Source organism: Homalodisca vitripennis, chromosome X (assembly GCF_021130785.1).
Source record: "Homalodisca vitripennis isolate AUS2020 chromosome X, UT_GWSS_2.1, whole genome shotgun sequence".
In the NCBI taxonomy this organism is placed as follows: Eukaryota; Metazoa; Arthropoda; class Insecta; order Hemiptera; family Cicadellidae; genus Homalodisca; species Homalodisca vitripennis.
Genome location: NC_060215.1, coordinates 149,385,373 through 149,407,035, shown reverse-complemented (window position 1 = coordinate 149,407,035; position 21,663 = coordinate 149,385,373). Strand labels below are relative to the sequence as shown.

Below are 21,663 nucleotides of genomic sequence, written 5' to 3'. Positions count from 1 at the left end.
GCAACACAACAAAACTGCAAGTTTTCGAAAACAGGAACTAATTGTCACTGCTGTCCACATTATGAAAACAAAAATCAGTCAACTTTGTGATCCCGATAGAAAATGTGGCGAGCTCGAAATTTGGAATTACAAAGGAACAATGAATTATTTATTATGGCAGCTGGTTTTCTATTCCTAAAACCAAAAAAAGAAAAAACGTTTATGGGTTAGGCCGAGCTTGAAGAACCGACAAAAAAACTATGTTGAGGAACTATTGGAAGATTTAAGAAAGACGATAGAGGTATTAGTGGAGAAATGCGAATGCAGCTTCAAAAACTTTTTAAGAATGACCAGTACTGATCTTGAAAATCTAATAGAAATCATTGGACCCTCGATACAGAAGAAAAATACAAATTTTCGAAATGCCATTAGTGTAACAGAACGTTTAGTGATTACTTTAAGATTTTTGGCAACTGGGGAGTATTACCAGAGTCTGATGTATCTTTTTCAAAGTATCCAAACAGGCAATATCAGTAATAATTCCAGAAACCTGCGATGCTCTCATAAGTGCCCTAAATACATATGTCAAGGTAAAATTTAACATTATTAATAGGTAGCTGTTAAAAAATAAACTGATTTTTTTTAAAATAACTTTTATTTGGAATGTATCTGAAAATTACATGTATGACTGAGCTGATTCATTTGTTTGTTATCCGCGTAGCTGGCCAGGATTCATCAATCTGGGTGGTATGTTGATTCGATGAGCAAGACGGACTAGTCAGTATCTCGTAGGTTTGAACGCTGGGTGGGTTTGAATAAGGTTGTATGCCGCCTGGATTTGAGTAGGTTCCAACGCTAAGGGTACTTGCGCAAGACCGAATGCTATCTGGACTCATATAATTGTGGTTGTTTGTATCTGTAGAACTAGTGTGAACTGCAATTGGAGATCGAAAATGAAGGAACGGTGTCCAATTGCTCTGAGTTTCCTGTGTTTTTTGGTTGGTCCATATTCTCCTATTTCTGCTTTGTAGAGAAGATCATTGATCAAATGCTGCACAGTAGCTTGCGCATAAGGAGTACGAAGTTTTCGCACTTTTCTAGCAACTAGCTCACCAAATATATCAAAATCATCGGGTTGTACAGATGTTTCCTTGCTGATTTTTTTTATATACTTCTTGTAGCATTCCATAAACTTCTGCATTTTGCTTCTCACTAGTGGTTAGAACTCTTTTCTTTTGGTGTGGTAGATTTTGCTTTTAAGCTTTTGGTGTTTTTATCAGTAATTTCCTTTTGAGCCTGCAAATCTTCGTAGCTTTCTTGTAATTCTCCCATATTACTTGTACTCTGGCTGACGCTAGCGGTATCATCGTCATTTGTTTCGGATTCTTTTGCCTCTTCATCACTGTCTGAATCATCACTTTCCTGTAAAGTAAAGAATGTATGTTATTAAAAACTGCATAAAAATATATTAAAAAAATGTATATTAAAAAAAATATATAATAAGAACTTTCAATTAAATTTAATTTGTATTTTATTTCAGACTCCTAAAAGTGAAGAGGAATGGGAAAAAGTTAGCGATGATTTCAACAAGATTTGGCACTTTCCACATTGCATAGGCGCAATGGACGGAAAGCACATTGTAATCGAGGCACCTACATTCAGTGGCAGTGAATTTTTAACTATAAAGGAACATTCAGTGTAGTTCTTTTTGCTGTTTGTTGACGCAAATTATAATTTTCTGTATGCAAACGTTGTTGTCAAGGACGAATCTCTGACGGAGGTGTTTTTTAAAAATACGCCATTTTACAAACTATTGGTTGAAGGAAAACTAAATTTTGCCACAAAAACGTGTTTCTTCTTGGAAGGGACAAAGAAAGTCCTTATGTTTTAGTCGCAGATGATGCTTTCCCCCTTAAACCATGCATTATGAAACCATATAGCGGCCATCAAGATAAGGGGTCAATAGAACGTGTCTTCAATTACCGAATTTCACGTGCTCGAAGAATAGTTGAAAATGTGTTTGGCATTTTAGCGTCTGTGTTTCGAGTGTTTTCGCAAACCAATGCTGTTACAACCAGAAAAGGTAGAAAAAGTGACTTTTGGCATGCATTTGTTTGCAATAATTATCTAAGGTGTGTCTTGTCGAAAAATAAATATAATCCACCAAACAGCTTTGATGTAGAACATATTGATAGTGGTACACTAAGAAGATGGCGCATGGAGAAAAGATCAACAAACTTTACAGTCGTTTTTTAATCTACAACAGACTGCAAGAAAATCATCTGTAGAAGCTATGGAAATAAGAAAAGAATTTGCTGAATATTTTATGTCTGAGCAAGGTCAAGTTCCATGGCAGTTAAAATTTTTGTTAATCTATTGAGCAAAAGTACTGATTTTTTAGGGAAAATGATTTTTTTAATTGATTTAATGAATTTATTATTCTAATTATTAATAACTAATAACAAGTTTCCATGGCAGTTAAAATTTTGTTAATCTATTGAGCAAAAGTAACTGATTTTTAAGGATAAAATGATAGAATGTATAATGAATAAATATAAGTAAATAAATAATGCATAAATATATGTAAATTTTATATCTAATAAATAAATAAAAATAAATAAATAAATATCTACCTGTGTATTCGATAATCCGCCTATATCCCACTTGGTCTTGGCTTGTTTTTTATCTTTTAAGAAACTTAATAGTGAATAACCAAACCACTTCGAAACGAAAGTTTTACCAGCTCCGGATTTTTTCAATAACTGATAATTTCTGTATTCTCTTTGGTACTGGGTATTGATGTTTTTTATCTTTCTGTCTACTTCCTCTGAAGAAACATTACACAATATTCCTATTTCCTTTAAGGCGTCTGCCTTTTTATAACGATTTTTTATAATCAGGGTGTCGGGCATCCCATAACAATTTACTTTCTCTATAAAGTTCGATTAATTTACATGTAATTTTTCAACACTCCATTTTATTGCTTTTCCCGATGAAGTCAATTTTGCACACAGCACGAGACAAACTGAACCACAAATTTTAAGTTTTGTTTTCTTCCTGTGGAAAGCGTACACACTAGACCAACAAAGTTGCCAGAAACACAAACAAAACAGCAACAGTTTGATCTTTACCGCCAGGCGACGGGAAAACAAAAAGTTGTTGAAAACACGAACAAAACAAAATTGTAGCCGAAATGTTTCGCTTTTGTTTCAAAAATGTTGGGAAACATTGAGTTGCTGTTTTGTTTTTCTTTTGTTGGTTTGGTGTGGACCCGGCATAAGTTTAGTTTAAACAAATTGAAGCAAATGTCGAACTATTTAAACATATTAACAGCAATTAGAACATGCTGTACTGTACAAATTCGAGGAGCGATCGACGTCCGTCCGGTGTCCATATGTCGGATTTGTTGTCTGCATATTGTCGGCTATACTAGGTCGGAGTAGATACACAGAACGACTGGTAGCGGGCTCGACGGGCGGTTCACTACCAGTGCACGGGCCCATTCCGTGTCCGTCATTATACTGTTGTGGTTTGACATGCTTCATATAACTCAATGGATCCATAAAAACCAACGAGAGACCATTGAAGTCCATTTGAAATGTCCGTGACGCTAAGCTCTTGACATATACTATTATACGTAATTTGCCTGTAGAATATTAGGACCACGATGGCCCGGATGTCCAGTGGGATAGCGTGAGTTAATGTAACATTTACATTCACGTGAAATGTTCCAACGTAACATTAAAACTGACGTTCGGTTTACAATAAAAAAAAAAATTAAAACAATTTTAATTTTTGTTTGTAAAGACACTATATCATGCTAAAAATACTGAATATAAAATACATCTTTTTATGTTGTCTGAAATTGCACAAATTATTACATTGCGATAATTTGTTTCCGTCATAATATAAGAAGTTTGGTAAAAAATAAGGTACCTATGTCGATTTTGAACTCAACTGAAAGCACATGTCTTAGTTAAGATTTTTTAGATGTAAATTGCTAGTCGAGGTAAAAGTTGCCGAAGGCAAAAAATATGTTTTATACATGACGAGAAATGTTTATAAACAACTAATTTTAAAATTGAAGTAGTAGGGAAATGTATATTCTGTGCCGTGGAGCAATGGTCAGCTAGGCTCGGACGGAAGACACGGGTACGGGCACTTCGGCTTCTCTACGTGCCGTGGTAGTATTTTGTGACATGCTCGTACTAGAGATGGGCTAAATCAGTACGAACCTGTAACCGTTACTTCCGATACCGGTTACAAATACTGAATACTTGAAATCAGTATTTCCGTACTGGTAAAGTTTTAAATACTAGATACTCTGATATTTTCATTAAACTATATAATTTACAAAGATATCAAACCAGTTAAGTTATTAGGTATACATCTTGACAGTAGGTTAAGTCGGGATTGCCATGAGGAGCAACTATGTAAAAAGTTGTCCAGAGTTGTGTTTCTTCTTAGAAAACTAAGAAAGTTTATTACTGCAGATAAGTTGTTGACTGCTTATTATGCATGTTTCAATTCTCACATAAGATATGGAATAACTCTCTGAGGCAACTGTTGTAGTGCACAAATTGCTTTCACATGGCAAAAAAAGGCTTTAAGAGCAATAAAGAATGTTAATGTTAGAGAATCATATTTATCAATTTTAAAAGAGTTTAAAATAATGACTCTTCTAAACCTGTATATTTATTGCTGATTGACCGATGTTAAGGAATCTTTAAATACCCTTCCTACAAGAAAACAAACTCATGATTATTTTTTTACTAGAATAAACAATCTTCTTGACTTTGCATTAGTAAGATTAGAAAAAAAAACAGAAGTAGTCATATATTTACGAAGATTAAATTATTCAATAAACTGCCCAAGAATGCATGGGACGTGCCTTGAAACAGTTTAAAAAGTAATAGATAGATGGTTGATGGATAATATTTTTTACTCCATTGACACATTTTTTGCTTGTGACAGAACATTAAGTTTTTAACGTATGAATTTTAATTACGTGTTTCTCTCATTTTATTAGCTATTATATGTCTTTGTTGTCATTGTAGATTTTATTTTAGTATTAATATTTTAATCTAAAATCACTTTGTTGCCTTTTGTGTTATCTGTAGAACAAAGTTTATAATATATTTTAATTAGGCCATTGTTATCTTTTAGTCTAATTTTATTATTAATTTGTAATTATATTGTATGTTAAACAATATATAATTGTAATTGTTAGTAAATATGAAGAAAATAATAATAAGCTTATGACTTTGTCAATTACACTGTTTGTGTTTAAAGACAATAACAATTTCTTGATTCTCTAAATCATACTTCAAGAATCAAGAATCAAGAATCAAGATCTTTATTGACCATTAAGTAATACAAAATTACAATAGGCTTCGTCAGTTCCAACAATAAAATATCACAGCTTGCTAATACATAAAATAACAATAACATATTATGTGCAATAAATAACACAAACACCAATACTAATATAATACAATACTACATTACATAAAATCTTTAAAATACCCACATTTAACTGTCACTAATATTATATTCTAAAAATTCTCTTATGGAGTAAAATGCACGACTTGACAGCCAACTAGAAACCTGCCTCTTAAATGAATTAAAATCTAATAATCTCCATGATTCAGGGAGTTTGTTAAAAAATTTTATTTGTAAATATTTATGACTCTTTGCATATTTTTCTAGTCTAGGAATAGGCAGGACTAAGTTGTTTACATTTCTTGTTTGATAACTATGGATACCATTAAAACAGAGGAAGTCATTAATATTCTCTTTTACATAAATTAAATTTTGAAAAATGAAAATGCAGGGTACAGTCATTATATTATGAGTAGAAAAATAAGCCTTACAACTACTCCTAAACCCTAAACCAAAAAAGGATTCTTATTGCCTTTTTTTGCCATAAAAAAACTCTTTCCGCACCAGTACTACCTCCCCACAAAATATTTGAATACAATAAATGAGCATGAAAAAAACTAAAATATGACATTTTCATCAACTCTTGGCTTACACAGGTCTTTAACTTTCTCAATAAAAAACAAACACGTGCCAATTTTGAGATTAAGTTGTTTTTGTATGATCCTCCCATAAAAGCTTCTGATCAATAGTGACACCTAAGAGTTTTATTGGCTTTGTCATTTTACTATCTATCTGCATTTGTCTTAAAGTAAACACTATATGTTCTGTTTTACTTTCATTTATTTTAAGATAGTTAGAATCAAACCATACATTGGCTGTGTTAATTACTCTATTAGTTTGATTGAGCACTTTATTTAAACAATTTTCCATTTACTAAGATAGAGGTGTCGTCTGCGTACAATATGGTATCACAATCTAAATTAACAGGCAAGTCATTAGTATATAGTACAAATAGCAAAGGACCTAGGACAGAACCCTGTGGAACTCCAGCAAGAACCTCCTTAGCAGATGAAATCTGATTTCCAACCGATACCATGTGCAATCTGCCACACAGATACGTCTGAAAAAATTGTAATTGCTCGTTATTTATTCCGTAATATTCAAGCTTTTTCAAAAGAACACCATGAGAAATTCTATCGAAGGCCTTGCTTAGGTCTAAAAGGGTCATTCCCACAAGTTCATGATCCTCAAAGCTCCTTACTAACACTAATACTTGTAACACTTTAAATACTAGATACTTGAAATCACCATCTAACACACACTTTAGTAAATGCTTTGATGTAATTAATAGTATTCATATGTAAAATGCAATTATGTAAAAAATGTGTAAACATTATTATTAAAAAGTGTATACTTTTTGAGATGTAATTAATGAACTGTACGATAAATTGAACTGCTTCTTTGAATAGAGTCAAATGGACTGTTACACTGGCTATTCTAGGTTATGAACATAACATTCATTTTATAAGTAATTTAAATTTCTTTGGTGCATTTTTGGTACATTAACACAGTTTTGTATTACTCATCATTTGAATTAAAAGCACTATATATCTAATCATAGTTTACCTAATTAAACACTTTTAACTCAATGTATTATATAAACTGTTTAGTTTTCTTTGAAAAAAATATATTTATTATAACTAATTAACTAATTCGAGAATATCACACTGACACCGGGGTTGATATTTGATTGTGAAGTAGCAATATTTTGCAGTTGGAGCGTTATGATCGCGGTATTTATTTTGTATTTACCACCCTCAAATCAGTATTTTAGTATTCAGTATCAGTAAGGATATGAGTTCTTCAGGACTAGTAAAGTAATCAGTACGAGATAATATCTGTATCTTGTAACCATATGGAGTACTGGATACAATACAAAGTAGCTGACATCAGTATTTTTGGTTTTCAGTAACCGTTACAGATACTGTAGAAAAGTAACCGTTACAAAGTACTGACAACTGAAACACTGTCTCACCTGTAGCTCTTACCAGCAAGTAAAATCCGATGGGACGACACCTTTCCGTTGTGTTGCCGTATGACATAGACTTATGAAAATGAGACTGCTAAAACCGGCTAATGGTTTTGTATTTAATGCGACTACTGACTGATGAATTGTTTGTTTTGAGTAGTAATTTTTAAGATTACAGTTTTAGGGTTGAATTTCTTACGGAAAAGAACATGTCAGTTAAAATAAAATGGACAATGAAACACTTGCGATAAAAGATCTGAGCATGCAAATGCTCTGGTTTTAAATTAAGATGATGTATATTTTTGGTATTTATATATTCTTCGTTTTAACCTATTTATAGTTTAGTACATTTATTATGTTCTTTATAATTATAAACGTTTAGTCAGTACTTTCCTGGCATTAATTGAATTGTTTATGTTCAATTTTTGTGTTTATTTAACATATTATTTTGATAAAAATAAAATAGAATTTTTGTACAATATTAGGCCTGAAACCAAAATCAGTATATTGCTGTTAAAAATTTGGAACTGAATTAGAATAATAAATGGGCAACTAAATAACTTTTTTAAGTTATTTTATTTCCAGAAACCTTTCAAAATTCCAAATTTTCGATCAGTTACCAAACAAGAAATATTACATTTAAACTTATTGAAAACAAAGTAGACCAAAAGATGATAAACAAGAATTATACAAACAATCTGATATATACAAAATTAACTGTAGTAACTGTGAAAGCTATATTGGACAAACTGACAGAAATTGTAACAAAAGGTTTAAAGAACATATACAAGCTTTGAAAACAAATAACATATCTACAATAAAATCAAATTACGCTGAACATTTATTAGAAACTAACAATAACTACACAAATATTGAAAAGAACATGGAAATTTTGGATATTGAAGGGAAAGGAGAAAAATTAAACACAAAAGAAAAGTGATCTAAATTATAGCAAAGATCCTCACAATATTTTAAATAGCAATCTAAAAAATAAGCGAAACCTAATCTTTGACAAATTAAAATATTAAATACAGAATACTAATCACAATTACAACTGTGTCATATAAATTTAACATCTGTTTACATGGTCCACATATGTATGTATAGTTGTTTATTGTTTATTTATTTGGAGGTTAATGTTCACACTGATGATGGTTTAAAACCGAAACACGTGTCTGGAAATAAATAATTAAAAACAAAGGGTTTTAGTTGACCATTCATTATTCTAATATAAAGATAACCCTGTAATGTGGAGTTAATAACATAATTAGCATTGAATGTTGCATATCTTATAAAATACCTAATTAAAGTCACACATTTTTGTACAAAATGAACGAGCATTGCTTCGTTAAACCTCTTATGTGATGAAAATGGATTCTAAATTGTGTAGTAAAAAATACTGCCTGCATGATAAAAATATTTACTGGTAATATTTATTTAAATTTTACAGTTTTGACATAATTGATTCTAAAGTTTTACAAATTAGAAGTCCACTACTCAAAACATGATCTAGGTTCTAGGAATCAGGATGGAGAACTTCCCTGACTGCATCTTGCTACCGATCTTACTACCAGATCTCACTGCCAAGGTATTACTGTGCAAAGAAAACAATTAATGTGTTAGGTTTTGCTGTTGAAATATTTTAAGTAAAACATCTTTTACTGTGCAATTGCATACCCGATTTACTCATCTCTCTTCCATTCATAACCAACATCTGTATAACTAAATGAATTAATCATTTCTTTATTTGTACTTGGAGAACAGAAATTAAATTAGGGCCATGAGGCCCTTTTTACATTTATCATCGAACAATACTAATTATTAAACACCTAATAACTAAAGTCAAAAAAGCAAAAATAAACTTCAATCTGAATACTGTTTTAAAATCATTTATTAAACTAAAATATTAGTTTTCACGACTGCACCTACGTATTTCTGTTTACAAGTGTCTTCCTAGACTGCTAAGCATCACAAGAGATGTTGCTGCAAATGTTGATTTCTCCAGGAGTTGATCTTATCAACGATCAGCTGTCTCCTTCAGGAAGAAGTCTGCAGGCTTTAGGTAAGTTAAAGAACACATTTAATAATATAAACAGTTTATAATTTATTTGTTTTACAACGCTAGTATGGTTTGTTGCGTGATTATTGTATTCTCTTTCTGTTATTTGTCTATAGTTATATTTACGTTACTGCTTTTGTTGTTTGTTATTGTTACGGTTTGTCATTGTTATGATCTATTATGTAGTTTACAGTATTACTAATCGTTTTTTGTAATTAGTACCGGTCATGTTGAAGCTAAACCACACTATATTTATAGTTTCGTTGTTTTGCTACTAGTAAATTGATATTATTGTTTATCTTCGATTTATATGTTTTTCGGGTTTATAATATTCACCATTTTGTAACTACTAGTGTAAACGTAACTTTTGTAATATTGCTGTAAACCGTCGATCCACATAAATAAAATACAATACATAACAAACAAAATATAACATACATAGTACAAAAACTGTACTAAGATTATGTTAGTAAATTTCCCACAAGTCCAATCGCTCATAAAATAATATGGATTGGATGTTCCCCCAAAACATCGCAACTACATTCCACAACCCTGTTACAAACAATACACAATTAATTGATTTAACTTAAGACATTTTTAGTTAAAAAATCAAATTAACAATGTTACAGGGCCGCTGTATCAGGGACCCAGGACTACATATGGTCATGGGCCCCCCACCGATCGTCTCTAACTACACCATGGTAGCAACCAAAACCAATAACAAAGGAACCAGAACTCCAGTAACCAATATAATACACTAGAACAATAAGACAATCACTTTTGTGATGTCACTCTGTAACTTCTAACTTATAGCTAACACGTAGCAGTGCTCAACAATTCAACACCAGCTGTCAGAGTGCAAATGTGTCATACAGACTAGGAATGTTGACCAGCAGTGTTGCTGACACTGCAGCTAGACATCTGGCAACACACTTGCCCACTACATGGACATACATCAGCACTGTTAGCCTGTTTATTATTCTGAACAACTCCACATCTACAACATTTTCATTTCATCATTCAGACAACAAAATCTTCGACTGAAGCAGTCTGGCGAAGATTCTATAAAAAAACAGTATTTTTATCACTTACACGATTTTTTCAAAAATAATAGTTGACAACGTATTCTTACTAATGTATTTCTGTACTGCAGTTGTTTCTACATTGTTTTAAAAACCTAACAAGGGAATTAGTAGCCTTAAATCAATAACACTTATTGATTTGTATAAATGGACCTACTTAATTTCATATTTATGATATAACATCAATGGGTTTTTGTTCATTTTGTTATTGGAATAGAGAAGCCAGACAAATCTCAATTCAACACTTTTCATAATTTTTATTTCACTATCGGACAAGAGAAGTTAGACAAATCACCATTAAACACAGTTTAACATTTTATTTCATCTTAAGTACTACCAAATCATGCCAAAAAAATCAATAAATATCACTGTGGCTTCTGTAGCATAGAGGTGAAATATTTAGGACAAGGACTTGTGGAATATGGCATCATGCAGGATATGGTTTAATATCTCTGAAAAGAAAACTCTATAAAAATGGCAAAAACCTGGATCTGCACAGGGTTTTAAAAGGATTTGCAGGAAAATTTCCATCATACACATACATACAAATTTAAGAAATGTCTGTATCAATGATAACTATTTAATTGCTAACCAATCACTGACTGAACCGCTGCTATGGAAGTAGTGCTAAACCTCTCACCCCTAGACATATTCGTCATAGGAGAGGCTAGGATGGCTGCCTACAGACTGAAGTGCAATGGGAACTGGCATCATCACCATGCTAGTAAGCACTCAAAGATCGTTGACATTCTCAAACTGGATATTCTAGAAATGATGTCTGACAGAATGGCAAAGGTTACGGACTGGGAAAAACCATTTCAAGTCAACATTGTTGAAAGGAAGGAATGGTCAAAAGATGAGCCTGACTACATGAAGAAGGCTCTAACCTGGTACACGGACGGGTCAAAGACTCTGAAGGGTACTGGGGCAGGGGTCTGGGGAGCCAGACCTAGGGTTAACTAAGCTTTAGCCTAGGTAAACTGGCAACTGTCTTTCAGGCTGAAGTTACAGCCCTTGCAGAATGTGCAAGAGTTAATGTGGAAAGGGGCTACAAAAACGAAACCATCTACATTAACTCGGACAGCAGGGCTGCTCTGCAGGCCTTGGCCAACCATGACTGCAATTCGAAGACAGTCTGGGAACGCTATAAGGTCATGAAATTGCTGGCGAAAACCAATAAAGTTATTCTAACTTGGGTGCCTGGACATAGAGGAATCACAGGTAATGAAAGGGCAGACAGTTGCGCTAACTTGGGAGCCAACTGTCCTCTTACCGGTCCTGAACCAACATGTGGGGTCTCATATAACTTAGCACGTAGATCAGTTACCAAGTGGATGGTTAACAAACACCTACGACATTGGAGAAATACTGAGGGGAATGTACAAGCAAAGCGGATGCTCAAGGGACCATCAAGGAACATTGCAGCAGATGCCCTTAGAATGAGTAGAACGGAGATCCGAAAGGTAACTGGTTTTATTACAGGTCATTGGATATTCCGAAGCCACCTGAACAGAATAGGTATTCCAGTTCAGGAAACACTGTGCAGGAAATGTGGCGAGGCTGACAAAACAGCCAAGCACGTCATATTTGAATGTCCGGCATTACAGAGCAAACGCTCAAGATCCCTAGGTGTTCTTATGCATACGGAAGAGGGGTTGGAACAGGAAAGCATTGTTCAGAAGATCTCATGGTTTTGTAAAGGCCTGGGATTTGATACACCTTAAACCTGGGAGAGGGTGCACAATAAGCCGGATGGCTGAGAGGCAACTACCAGGCCTAGGTAACCTGGCCCTCTGTTACAAAAAAAAAAAAAAAAAAAAAAAAAATCACTGACTGAATTTGAATTAAGTTTGGTCATAGTAATTTAGAAAAAATGTGGAAGACAAATTGAAAATGACTGGCAGGATTGGAACAGTATTGCTTTCAGAAAATACATTTCTGAAACAAGAAAACTCTAGATTTGAAGCCAAATTACAAAGTATGGAGGTAAAAGCAGAAGAAATTTAAACACAAATTAAGGGAAGCTTTTAGAGGAAATGAAAATTTGTTACAAAAGAATAACTACCTGCTAGGCCAAATTGACAACAAAAACCAAAAATACTCAGAGACCCAAAATACCTTTAAAGCATGGTAATAAAAAAGCAAGTCATCTCACAAAAATAAAAAAAATCCAGAAAACACAGTAACTTTATTTTAAAGTAAAATAGAAATTCAGGAATCCAGTGTTTGCATGACAAAGTTATCATGACAAATGAATCTACCTTTTATTAATCGAATGACACAGACAAACTTGACTTTGAAGAAGTGATAAAAACTATTAATACCGCAGAAACTCAAAGAAGAAATACAGAATTGCAAATATACAATTTAGGGCACAACCCCCTAGTTCCCTTGACGCCTCTTCTACTTGGTATTTCCAATCTGAAAACTCAATAGGACAAACTTGAACTAGAATTTAAAATTAAGAAATTAAATAAAGATATAAAAAAATGAAATCCATTCAGGTGAAGAAAGAAAAAAATCCCTCAAAAGAAGTCAATTTAGGAAGGATAAACAAAAGTGTTCTAGTGTTTCCTTAAAAGTAACTAAAGCAAGAAAACTCTTGCTACAACAGACCTGCCAAGCTGAGTCCCAACCACAAGGCAGTAAGTAGAACTAATCCAGGACAACAAACTAAGAACAGAGTTGATGTTAATTACTGTTAAAGAAAACACAAAAACATAAACAAAAACAATTGTAGCCAACAGTCAAATTTTCATACTTTCAAAGTTCATAATGGGCCTCCGATCACTGCCAAAAAATTAGAATTTGAAACATTGGAAGGTTTTTTTATTAAAAATATTGACGTAGCCAAAAAAAATCTGTTCATCATTGGATAATAAAAATAGTCTAGCAACCTGACTCTCATGAGATGGTGAGCACCTTGTAACAAAAGAAACTGAGCCTTTAAGGCAATATTGTTTTTGGATTGGGAACAACCAGTAGGTACAATGCATCTTGAAAAATCCAGAAAGAACATAAGGCCTCCTTTAAGTAAGAAAATATCTATATTTCACCAGAATGTTGACAGACTCAATAACAAGATTGACCGATAATCACATTACCTTCATCTTTCAAATCCGGACATTGGAGTAGTCACCGACACAGCATGGCTTAAATTCTAACACAATCAAATATGTACATCTTCCAAACTATACTCTAGTAACCTCTTTCAATTGGGAACATCACTTAAAAGGAGGAGTAGCTGTTTACAAAAATAACGCAATTGGCTATGAAGTGGAAGAGCTAAGCAATGAATTAGTCTCCGAGCTCCCAGCAGTGAAACTTCAGATAAAGAAAAAAACAACTGCTTTATATCATTGGAGTTTACCATCCTCCTACATCCTTGCTTGATCATGCATTACCCATTTTATCTTTAATTTTTGATAATAGTCCTCTGAACAATGATTGTATTTGCATTGTGGGTGATTTCAATGTTGATATCCTAGACAAGAGAAAAGAGGAAAGAATTTTGTTGGATGACATGCTCGCTTTTTTTGACATAACTCGAATGGACCTTCCTCCAACTAGAACCACCAACACATCAATATCATCTATTGACATTGACTGCACAAACCTTAACCATAACTCCATAACCGCGAAGGTAATCAACAGAGGGCTCTCTGACCACACGGGCCAAGTTACACAGCTGGACATTCCTTCAAAACGTGTAGTTACTTCATCAACAAGGACCCTCAAATCATGTTCTATATCGTGCAACGTGATCTGAGGTCGGGAAAATACTGATCAGAAACATCCCTGGCCATCAGTGCAGGCTTTGGTGGTACCTTTTGCGCCTCCCCGCACTTCTGGCGAAATAAGTAAAACATCCCTCGAGATAGTGCCCAAACTCGTATCTCGTGAACGCTTGTAAAGGTTATCTTTAACTTCTCATATTTATAATATGTACGTATGTATAGCCTAATAACAAATAGTAGATAAGGACCCAATAATTGTGTTGTATAGTAACATTTCAATTAACCCTTTTATAATTTTATTAGTTTATCAGTCTACGTGACATTGTAGTGAGTTAGTTATCTGTAAACACGTTACCACGGTAATAGGTTACTGAAACATAATACCTCAACATGTTATTTTGTAATAGGTAGTTGACAAACAACAGTATTTCCCGTCTCTGTGGCCATTACTTAACCATCGAGCTGGCGGTGTCTGCTCCTGTTCTGGCACCCTATTTTCAGCCGTTTGTAAGAATTACATTAAACTGTTATACACCTCTCAAAATTCTTCAGATATACAACTTATTATATGGTATAATTGTTCCAAATAACAATTTAATAAATTATATTCACTAATATTTTCTAATTAAAAAAAAAAATGATTTCTGTGTTTGAATGCGCTAGATATGAATCGTTTAAAATACTTAATAACTTTGCACTATCTAATCATATATGTATGTAAGATTTATAAAAAATTCAAAATATACAAAAGAGGCACAATTTTATCTTTACTCAAAATATATTTAGTTTTAGTGGCTTTACTTACAAAGCGTTAACTTATTTTACCACTTTTTGACCTTTGGCGCAAAATGCACTAAGAATGTATTTTCAGCCATTCGTTCAAGTTTGGAATTACTGGAACTGCTTTCACAATATTCCAAATAATAATAATAAATTACCTTCATTAACATTTTCTTACTTAAAAAAAATGTCTGTGTTTAAATAATCTTGATAAGAATTTTTTTATTTGTTTATAACTTTGCACTACATCATCATGCATGTACGACAGGTTTATATAAATTCAAAATCATATAAAAGGAACACGATTTTATACCTACAAAAAATAAATATAGTTTTAGCTCTTTTACTTAAAATGTTTACTTTTTATAAGCAATTTTTGAACTTTAGCGCAAAACCCACTAACATTTTATTTTCAGCATTTTGTACAATTGCTTTACAACACTGAAATTCGACTTATTATGCATCACTGTTTTCAGGAAAACTAAAGAAATAATAATACTCTCTTATTATTGTAGCTATAGATTTTTTATTCACAAAAATTTTAACCTTGAACAAGCCTGATAAGAATACCGGTTCCAATTCAATTTAATAGTTCTTTCAAATCACTAAATTTGTTACTAAAATTAAGTGTGCCTTCATCAGCCATATTACTATTACCCAAAACAAAATATAAACGTAACTAATAAGACATCGGCCCGGCCAGCTGGTCACAGTCAAAACAGTTGCTTGCACAAGACATTTCTTCTAACCATACAAAGAGAAATAAAGAGTTGAGTAATAATATATCTCAGCTCGATTATTCTGCCATTGACTAATATACGGTTTTAAACAGAAACATAGAAAATAACGCAAATTTCTGAAACGACTGCTCACTGACGGCAGTTGCCAGTTAGAGGGTTAAATACCATACACATGATTTAACTTTGTTTGAATTATACGTTATACATTTTTAAGATTGTATTATAGTGAAGCAGTGTAGTACTTACAATTACTTAACACAGTAAACGTTTCCGACAGCATTTAAATTGTTCTAATCATGATTCGATATTATCAATCAATAGAGTATTGGACGCTTATCATACTGCAACCTTTTAGTTATTATTTACCAAATATGTTCCAACCTTTACTCGTATATTACTATTACTCTGTTTTTTATTGGATTTTCTGTTTTCAATTGATTTGGGACATTTTTATAGATTACACACACTGTCGAATGGAAAAATGTCTAAATACATTTAAAAATGTATGTTTCTGTAAAAACACAGAAGTGTTTCAAATAGACGTTACGTGTTTATTACAAACTAAAATCTCAAATAGTAAGCTGGTCAAGGCTATTTTCATTAAATGTGCAACAAGCATAAGTAAATACTGCTATTTCATAGTGATCCCAAAAGTTAATTTAACCCTTATAACATTATTGTACTTATGACAGCTGTCTTGTACCGTTAATAAAATAAGACCCAAAGGAAGATAATGTTTGCTAAAATACAGGTTAGGTTTATGCATTAGCTTCAAATACTGGTTTATGAATAAGGAGCGTATTGAAAGACACACAAAAGTAATAAGATAAACAAAACAAAAAGGAATCTTATCACTATCTTTAACAGAGTATAGAGGAAGTAGTAGTACTTACGTTATTTGAGTGTTGTAACGCCAGATGTAGATGCACCACCAAATTCGAGTCAGGTAGAGGATAAATTCTATAATCTACACTTTACCAAAATGTCTTGCGGACTCACTGCTTATCATTTCCTTTCTTCCTTGTCCAGATTTGTTTTATGTCAGTAACTGCTGATACAAACCTTATCACCACTCACTCACAACACAGAAAGGTAGGGTTGCTTCAACGGTACATAAGTTATAAACATTTGATACACAACATTTACACAAACTAAAGAGAAGAGTATGGGAAGGAGGCGAGGTGACGAACACAACAAACCCGAGTTGCGGTCGGCAGTGGACCAAGGGAGGCATTAGGCTGAGGCATGAGTCAGATATGTTGCTACAATGCCGGCGCCGCGCGACTCTGGCCCGTAATGGCGCGCAAGCGCAGTCTGTCTGCACAACCTGCTGTCTGTCACAGCCGACAGTGAGTTTAATTATTATTACTGCCTGCAAGAGTGAAACTGTATTGGAAATATATTTGGGGGTTTTCAGAAAATCGGACGATACTTGTAGTATAACACCAGCATTACTGTTATTGGAGCAATCACAATTTTATAAAAATTCGTCCCGTTATCAACCCAAACCTTCCACAACTGACAACATTTCTTTGAAAACCAAAGTTGAATACCCATTCTCTATATTTCATAGAGCTTCACAATTATAAGGGTGGACAAAATGGCGGGGGAGTTACCTAACCGATTAAATTTTGAATTATAAAAACGAGATACGGTCAGGTCTATAATTTAGTTCTACTTAAGTCCAACTGCTGTGAGAAATAAAGCAGTTCGAAGTTGTTTTTCTCTTATTTATAGGAAAAAAGCCATAGATTTATTAGACGCAGTCTACTAGTTTGAGTTAACTAAAATAAAAACTAATACTAATTAAAAAGTTTAAATAATACTAATAAATACTTATGCATGATTATTTACAACTGACCTACGTTATAAAGTTTACTAAATAGGTTTAACATTCTGATGAAGTGCTAATACAAGTTTAGAATATTATTCGTTACTGTAGTTTAAATAAGCATTTAACTTATAACGTTCGTTGTGGGAAGGGGTGGGGGGCAGTACGGGTCCTGGGTGAATTCTTCTTCTCTACAAAATTTGCGTGAGAAAGTTTAAACGGAAATATTTTGTAAGTTTATTTCAGAGCAGATATCATGTACGGTGTAACACAAGTGGTCTGAATGCCAGTGTATTCCTGGAAAACAACGGTGTCCAGAAATGTACTGTACCTGGTAGTCGCTCTTATCATTACTGCGCAGGTGCGTGCTATAGATAAACAATCATTCCCATTGTTCAGAAACGCGACGTGCTATTCTTGTAATAACTGCACTGATATACTGCTGCGAGAAATAGGACACTGATTGTGAGGTAGAACTGATTTAATCAAATGAAATGAAACGTGTCTTTATTCTGTTCTAGCGTTGTCTTCAACTCAACCTCGTATAAACAATACTTGCAAATAAGACAAACAGAATAAACTAATGGAAAATGAATCTGAGTAACACACTATGTATGAGATAAAATTAATATTAAATAAAATTAAAAACAAATATATTCAATTAATAGCTTAAAAACTAAACAATATACTACACAAATGGGGAATTAATATGAACTATGTATGAAATATCATTAATATGAAACAAAACAAATTAAAATCTTTACTATAAATAGGTAACTAGGAGACTTTTACTTGATGAATGATTATAAAAAAGAGTGAGATTATGATAATTGTAGAGCTGTGGAAGTTTCAGGAGATATAGTTATTGGAAATAAGGAGAAATGTGTTCAGAACGTTCAAGATTAAAAATAAATCGGATACACATTATGTCACAATAAGTGTGGAAACAAAAGGGTCTTGGCCTGCATAACTTGACTATGAGTGGCAGATATACACCAAAACGTTTTGAACTGTGAATACTGGCAAACACTCTGTAACAAATTGCAGTTACTTTATCAGTCAATTTCAAATGTGTGTTCATAATTAACCCGAGATTTTTAGTTTTGTTTTGGTATTCGACACTTTAACATTAGGTAAACGTAAAGTAGTGTCGTTTCCCAGGCGAAGTTAGGGCTAAGAAGCCCTCTCTAACACTTAACCTGGGGACCAACGGCGTAAAGGTGACTTCAGAACCACCACCAACGGCCGGGCAGGCGGGCTGCTTGCAAGGACAGGATCGCTCAGAGATCACCTATCCAAGCAGCAGCCACGCTCGACGTTGCTTGATCTGGTTATCTCGCGATAACCGCCGTACCCGCTACACTGCGCCATTATCATTAGGTACATTGCCTATCCGATTAATGGTCCTGTGGTACCTAATCCATGGTTTTAGTTTGATTACGGGTTTGAAGTGGTGGGCTACAGTATTCATACAAAACTCAAACTTTTGTTACATTTCATCTTTTAAACATTAAAAAAGTATACATTCTAATAAGTGTTTATATGTTTGCGTATTAATTATGTCTTTAAAATTAGACATCCACCAAAAACAAGAGTATTAAAGTGTTTGATATCTAACATTGTTCTTATGAAAACTCAAGATTGTTTCATTACAGCCGACTTTTAAACCTTATGCCCATACCTTGAACATCCGTATTTTTCCAAATTGTATTCAATACTTGCAAAACGTTCACTTGAAGCTCAATCTCTGAACTTTTGAGGTTATACATATTTGATTCTAATCCTAATCTTGTAACCTATTTGCTGATTATTTTGCATCCGTATATAGACCTTCGGCTGACCTCATCCCTCAGTTTGACTTCTCTACCCAGATCAATATGTCGTCTTGTTCGTTTGGGGTTGAGGATGTGGAGAGGAAACTTTCTTCATTGGACACTTCCAAGGGAACTGGGCCTGACTTGATTCCTCCATCCATCTTGCGCTTCTGTGCTCCCATTGTTGCGCCTCAACTTACAGTCATCTTCAATAGATTACTTGAGGATGGTATATTCCCTGATGGACTTAAGAGCTGTTTTATTGTGCCAATTCATAAGTCGTCTGATCCTTCTGATGTCCACAATTACCGACCTATTGCTATTCAGCCAGTTCTGGGGAAGATTTTCGAAAAGCTTAGTTCTTGACTACGTGAGCTTCCAATTCAAAAATATCATAGCGCCGCAGCAACATGGCTTTGTCCGGGGTAGGTCAACAGTTAGCAACTTGGTTGTTTATGTGGATTACATTTTGTCTGCCTTCTCGAGTGGCGTTCAGGTCGATAGTGTTTATATTGATTTTAGCAAAGCTTTTGATGCTATCAGCCATGGGCACCTTCTGGCCAAACTTCACGGTTATGGTATATGTGGTAGCCTATTTTCTTGGTTTCACTCCTACTTAAATGATAGAACTTTCCTAGTTAGTTTTGCTGGCGCCCTGTCAAGGCCTTTCACCGCCACTTCTGGTGTCCCTCAGGGGTCACACCTGGGCCCCTTTCTCTTCAATCTCTATATTAATGACTTGGTCAAGTCATTAAATGTTGACTGCCTAATGTTTGCGGATGATGTCAAGGTCTTCCGTGCTGTTAAGGACCCTTCTGACACTGAGAGACTGCAGATGAACCTATGCTTAATTGAGAACTGGTGCATCACTAACGCTATGAGCATAAATGCTGCCAAAATGTTCATTGGTTTCTTTCACTCGCTCTGCCCAACCTCTTGTGGTATCTGACTACGTGCTCAATGGAACTGTACTATCTCGCAGTACAACCGTTCCCGTGATCTGGGTGTCGTCTTCTCTGCAGATCTTAGCCCTGATAAGCATATTAACTTCAATCTGCGGCAAAGCCCTACGACGAATGCTCAACTTCATACTAAGAGCTTCAAAGAGTGGTCTTGGCATTGAATATCCTATATAAGTCCTTGGTAAGGAGTATACTTTGAATACTGTTCTGTTGTCTGGTCTCCTTATCAGCTCAATCACATTGAACGTCTAGACAGGATCCAGCGACGCTTCGTCCGAGCTGTCGGTGTTAGGCTGGGTCACAACTATTTTGATGTACCCATTGATCTAGTTGAGGCCTCTCTTTGACTTCTCCCTCTGTCTACTAGAAGGCAACAGGCTGATGCTCTTTTCCTATGGGGAGTTCTTCGTGGCCACGGTCGATTGTCCTGACCCTACTCTGTCGCATTGATCTGCGAGCTTCAAGACTGACCCGCTCATGTAAACCTGTTTTTTGGTCGGTCGCACCCCACCAACTACATCATGCACGGCCCTCTTCCACGTTTGCATCGACTGGGCAACCAGCTGTGTCGCCAGTTCGACTTCTTTGATGACAGCCAATCTGTGATCAGAGGAGTCTTCCAGAGTCGGGTTCCCCGGTGAATGTTTGTTTTCCGGAATGGAGTTCTCCTATATAAATAAATATATTATATCTCGAGCTTACTTATTGTTTTATGTTTATGTCTGTTATCGTTGTTTCTTGTCATTGTTATGTTAGCTATTGCTATTATTGTTAAACTGTTATTGTTATTATTTATACTGCTTTTCCTCATATTACCTCTATTTATTGAATTGTTGATTTAGTTTATTAGTTTGCCTATTGAATTAGCTTATTGTTGGTTGACCAAAAAAAAAAAAAAAAAAAAAAAAAAATGATTGCTTGGTTATTGAATTGTTGTTTTAGTTTATTAAGTTTGTTTATTGATTTAGCTTGTTGTTGGTTGACGTGCTTGCAATACTTTATTGTTTTGTTCTTTGTTGATACCTTTGTATTGTTTTTCTATAATTTGTATTGTCATCTTGATATCCTTATCTGTAAAATGGTGTATTACCGTTGATAAATAAATAAATAAATCCAAGTAATAAGTTTCAATTTTAATTTTAACAACTTTCTGTGTTTACAAAGTAACATTTTACATTTACATTTGTGGGATTACATTTGCACAGTTGAATTTCCTAACAAAACGTGATTTAATGAGCCATTTAAAAAGATAAGGTATATTGATGCCA

The 21,663-nt window shown here is 34.0% G+C and overlaps 2 protein-coding genes across 2 annotated transcripts in view; both read right to left on the bottom strand.

Annotated features, from left to right (window-relative positions):
- The window catches only part of LOC124370000 (probable protein phosphatase 2C 71), a 78,490-nt gene extending 61,517 nt beyond the window's left edge, over nt 1–16,973 (bottom strand). Inside the window, exon 1 of the mRNA XM_046828265.1 lies at nt 16,682–16,973. The gene's annotated coding sequence lies outside the window, so the exon portion shown is untranslated. The remainder of the gene's footprint in view (nt 1–16,681) is intronic.
- Nucleotides 1,192–19,615, bottom strand: LOC124369668 (aspartate and serine-rich protein-like). The gene is made up of 2 exons (XM_046827719.1): nt 19,487–19,615; nt 1,192–1,401 (listed from the first exon to the last, which is right to left on the bottom strand). The coding sequence occupies exons 1-2, from the start codon at nt 19,613–19,615 to the stop codon at nt 1,192–1,194; spliced, it is 339 nt and encodes a 112-aa protein (XP_046683675.1).
- Between the last annotated feature and the right edge of the window lie 2,048 nt (nt 19,616–21,663).

Coding starts and splice junctions, on each gene's coding strand:
- LOC124369668 (XM_046827719.1), bottom strand. CDS start 19,615: ATGGGAGCACAGAAGCGCAAGATGGATGGAGGAATCAAGTCAGGCCCA. Junction 1,402..19,486: donor AAGACGACATATTGATCTGG/GTAGAGAAGTCA, acceptor TTTACTTTACAG/GAAAGTGATGATTCAGACAG.